Genomic DNA, 4,388 nt, shown 5'->3' on the forward strand with positions numbered 1-4,388 from the left:
TTCAATTATCGATATATTATATGATTTTTTCAAATATAACACATTTAACTACAAATCTGTATAAAATATTGTTTAATTTCAGCTTGCCATGCACCCTAGAGGTGCACGTATAATACGTATTGGGGCAATCTGTAGAGAAGGGCGAGGCTATCTACTAACAACATGTATTGATGTAAATTTGGACTGTTTTTCAGATTTGGGAGGACTGCGAATTCAGTCTATATTCTTATAGCAGAATTTTAAAGCACCAACTATAAGAGATTTTTTATTAGAAAAGCTATTCCCAATTCGCCAAGCCACAAATCACTTAATCAGGCGAGAATTTGGAAACACATTGTTAGCAAGTCGAATCATGAACGAGTATATGAATAAATAGTATGCGGCGAATATAGTGCTCGATTTTTAAAAGAGTCGCAGGCTGGATAAGCTGGAAATATTCATTCGACTTCAAAGTTTCTGGTGGTAAACATATGGAATAGGAAAACTACAAAAATAATTTTCGAACCCAGAAATTGTTTAAATTTTTCGTTTGGCTAAATAATTGTGTGAGATGGATTACAACAGTGGTGCTGAATTCAACTGGAATTACGTGGGAGGTCAGGGCTCGGCCGGTAGCCAGGCCATGTCTAGTTATCCACAGGTAATAGCTTCGTATAGCTGCTATTAGTTAATGTGGTCGTCACATAATGCATCGCCAACAGCAGATGGGGCAGATGGGGCAGATGGGCCATGGCGGCTATGGTGGTAGTGGGGTCAGTGGTGGTGGTGGACAACATTGGCTGCACTCGAACCAGAGCAACCAGGCCTACCAGAACACGGTGCCAAACTCGACTCCTCCGGCTCCATTCGAGGCGTACAACCAATCGATGATGCGTTATGCAAACGTACACAAATCTGGAAACGGCGGAATGGGTCAGATGGGCATGGGTGGAGGAATGGGAGGCAATTACGGTGGCTACGGCGGAATGAATCGCAATGGTAAGACGAAATGCTAAATACTCTCGGTAGCTGATGCATCATGATCTGTGGTTAAATAGGACTTGGCAACGGTTTCGGTGGAATGGGACAAAATGCTAACAGCGGCTATTCCAGCTGGTAAAAGTGTCTTTGAAGTATAACTGCTTTCGCGTCTACTTGCATAATTATTTGAAATTTTCCCAATCAGTTCTTTGCCCTTCAAATGTTAACCAAACTACGACTTTTCCTGAGCTATACCGATTATGATATTTAATAAACTCGTTTTTTAGCATCAACTGCGAAACTTAATATTAATCTCGGCTCTGTCCGCTGTCCTTGCCCGTTTATTTTTCTGTTTACTCGTATCGCAGTCGATATTCAAATGCTGATCTAGCAACTGCCTGGGGTCAGCGACGTCTATTAACCTACGATTTGACGTGTGTTGTGACCTCTGTCAGCGCTTGGGATCGCTGTGCAACAAGGGGGTGGGCAGGCAGTCGGGCACTCGGGGTTTGCAGTGGCATAAATTACGCGCTCGTATGTGTATTTTGTATGTGTATGTATAAGTTATGAAGCCTACTATTAGTTAGCATGTCATTTGGCGGCGCTGCTATAAATTACGCCAGAGCAACAACTGTGCGAGTGCCACTTCCCGTGGCAAATGCAACTAGAATGGAATTATGGCATGGCCTGGTATGGGTAGCTGGATGTGTTATATGCGCTAGACACGTGTATGCTGCGTCGCTCCACATCCACTTATGTTTTTCTTTTTTCTATGCCCGCTCAGGAGCTGAACAGAGTATATTCGGTTTGTGATGAGATGAATAGAGATGAATGAAGTATTTCGATAATGAGGCTAGAGTTTTAAAGTTTATAGATTTTATAGCTGTAAGGACTTGTTGGAAATGCCCACTGGGAGCAGCCAAATGAGATTAACCCGTCCACAGTCAGAACCTCAAATTTAGCTCAGGTCGATCGTAGATGACTGACAAGGGAAAGCTCTTGAAATTTTGCTTTACATATTTTTTTAAACGAAACTTTTGCTGTGCCGTGCACGAGTATTATGCAGTGGTGCAGTGCCGCCTGCCACGTCTGAGATATGTTTTTTCAGCTTTTTGGGAGAGTTTTTATTAATAAATTTCCATAGTGAATTTTTTGGGGCTGGCGCGCGCGTGTGTAATGATCTGTCGCTCTGGATCAGGGTTGTGGATTAATGGTAAACCGAACGCATTTTTCATCGAACATACGTTGCATGCATTTGCTGCAGTTCGTTTTTTTGTTGTTTTTGGTTTCTTGTTTTTGTTTTTAGCGTGGAAATTTATGTCGTCGCCATTTGCCATGCGCCGAGTTTGCAGTTCAGTCAACTATCTAGTCGACTGCTCCAATTATGAGAGCATTCCAATTGTGCTCCAAATATTTGGACACCGTCGCCAGCCAGCAGTTGTTTCCGAAAAGCGTGTCTCACACCCGCAACGAACGTTGCTTCAAATTCCAGTCACGCTCAGCGCTCAGATGCGCAAGAGAGAATGGAGCTGCCTAACTCTTTAGTGAAATTTGATTAAGCTGACTCTTTAGATAATTTAAAAAATTAAAAATTATAAAAAAATTATAAATTTGTGCGTCTTTATTAAGATGCCCAACATTGTATCAGTAGCTGGAAATAGGACTAGCAGAGTAGTACGAGTAGTTGAAGTAACATTTTCCCAAGATATTTAACAATTTTGTGTTACAGACAGTTACTTAAGGCACTTTCATCTTTCATATATATATATATATATATATATATATATATAATATATAATATATATATAATATAATATTAAGGTAATTCAATAGAGTGAGACCTTATCACATTACTGTCCTTACACCTAGCTTGACGTTATCGCTACAGCTTTAAATAAGATTCTAAATTTTTGATACATTATAAATGAAATTGTTTTATAATTATTTGTGTTTAATTCTTAATTATAATATTATAATTCTTAAATATAATATTAGTAGCATAGTAGTGCTTAGTAGTGCAGCATTTTTCCATTGAAAGTAGTTTGATAGGCAAGAGCATAGGCTTAGCGCGCTGGCACTTCAGCGCTGCATAAACTTGATTCAGTATATTTGATCTTGATTTACTATATAAAAAGCTAGATACGCATATATGAATACTGTGATCAGAATGAGCAGAGTAGATATATAATCGAATTGAGCGAGCAGCGATTTTTCCAAGGCATTAAACTGTTTTGGATGTCGCTTAATGGGGAAGGGAACTCGTTGCTACGATCGTGCTGCCCTTTCACGTTGAGGTAATTGAAAATTTTTTGGTGTTGTTTTAATTTGTGTGTGTTTTTTTTTTATTTGAGTTTGTGTCTGTTGCTTTATACGCATTTGTTTTCTATGCACTTATTTAATTGTGTTTTTATATTTATTATGTGCTTTTCTCAAGCTGCCTTTAAAGTGCCACATTTACCTTAAAAATGTATTTTTAATTTATTTTTTTGTAGCTGCTTTATCGAGCAGCTCATCGGGTTCAGAGGCGGCATCGGCGATAAGCACGCACCATTTTTTTTTGGGGTTTTTGGCTTTTTTGAATTTAAATGAAGTTTTTTTCTATATTATTCGGTTTTAGTTTTAGTTGTCTTCATTGCGTTCGCTTTTAGTGCGATGTAATGAAGTTTTTTATGGGGCTTGGGGCACATTAACATTTCGTGTAAGTCAGCTATTACTCTACATAGTGTCGGGGGTATATATGTAAATACGAGTGAGTGGGAACCAACTATGGGACACCATTCGAGCGTTGTCCAGTGGGGTCCCCTGTGTCGGGCATAGCCATGGAGTGTGTATCTTTTTAAATGCCATATGACTGTGATTTCGTCGCTAAAAAACGGCGGTCGGCCATAAAATCAACACTTTGGTTAGCAAAACAAACCGTTTAATGCAAAACAAACGGTCAGCAACAACAACAACAACAACAATGACAGACTATGCCAGCACCTGTAGACAACTAGCGAGCAATGCATCTGTCTAGTTATAGTGTTGAAAGGGGCGTGGCACTCGTATCGGCTATCACTAAACTCACAAAGTGATTGCCAACACAAAAAATATCCACAATTTGTACAACATTTTTGCTGAAAACCGCAAAAATCAATTGCCAATTTAAGCGAACCACCTGGACGAGAGCGTGCGTGGGCGTGTGTGAAATTAATATGCAACGCTTTTTAGTGACTTTTCTATTTGAACGTAATTGAATCATAAAACACTCGATGGGCTGTCTATCGAATGGCTTTTCGTTTTTTAATACCCTGCAATGATGGTTCAACAGGGTATATGCCTTGTATTAACAATAATTTAACTGACAGAAGAAGGTGTGGATATATTAATTCTTGAACTTGATCCACAGACGAGTCGCCTCTATTGTATTGTCCGTCCCTCTGCCCATC

The 4,388-nt window shown here is 39.4% G+C and overlaps 1 protein-coding gene across 2 annotated transcripts; it reads left to right on the plus strand.

Moving 5' to 3' along the window:
- Positions 1-416: 416 nt before the first annotated feature.
- LOC111592629 (RNA-binding protein FUS) lies at positions 417-1,253 on the plus strand. 2 transcript variants are annotated; one of them, XM_023304965.2, is made up of 3 exons: positions 417-640; positions 702-978; positions 1,038-1,253. In XM_023304965.2, the coding sequence occupies exons 1-3, from the start codon at positions 551-553 to the stop codon at positions 1,097-1,099; spliced, it is 429 nt and encodes a 142-aa protein (XP_023160733.1). In that variant the 5' UTR covers positions 417-550; the 3' UTR covers positions 1,100-1,253. The 2 variants fall into 2 exon arrangements, with proteins under 2 accessions (XP_023160733.1, XP_023160734.1); XM_023304966.2 differs by having other exon boundaries at positions 705-978.
- Positions 1,254-4,388: the final 3,135 nt, after the last annotated feature.

The sequence above is a fragment of the Drosophila hydei genome, unplaced genomic scaffold, assembly GCF_003285905.1.
Source record: "Drosophila hydei strain 15085-1641.00,03,60 unplaced genomic scaffold, DhydRS2 tig00000149-arrow-pilon, whole genome shotgun sequence".
NCBI lineage: Eukaryota > Metazoa > Arthropoda > Insecta > Diptera > Drosophilidae > Drosophila > Drosophila hydei.

Bases quoted from the DNA above. Each gene is read 5' to 3' on its own strand.
- LOC111592629 (XM_023304965.2), top strand. From the start codon at position 551: ATGGATTACAACAGTGGTGCTGAATTCAACTGGAATTACGTGGGAGGT. The intron at 641-701 runs GTAATAGCTTCG...CATCGCCAACAG, and splicing joins CCATGTCTAGTTATCCACAG to CAGATGGGGCAGATGGGGCA. The intron at 979-1,037 runs GTAAGACGAAAT...GTGGTTAAATAG, and splicing joins CGGCGGAATGAATCGCAATG to GACTTGGCAACGGTTTCGGT.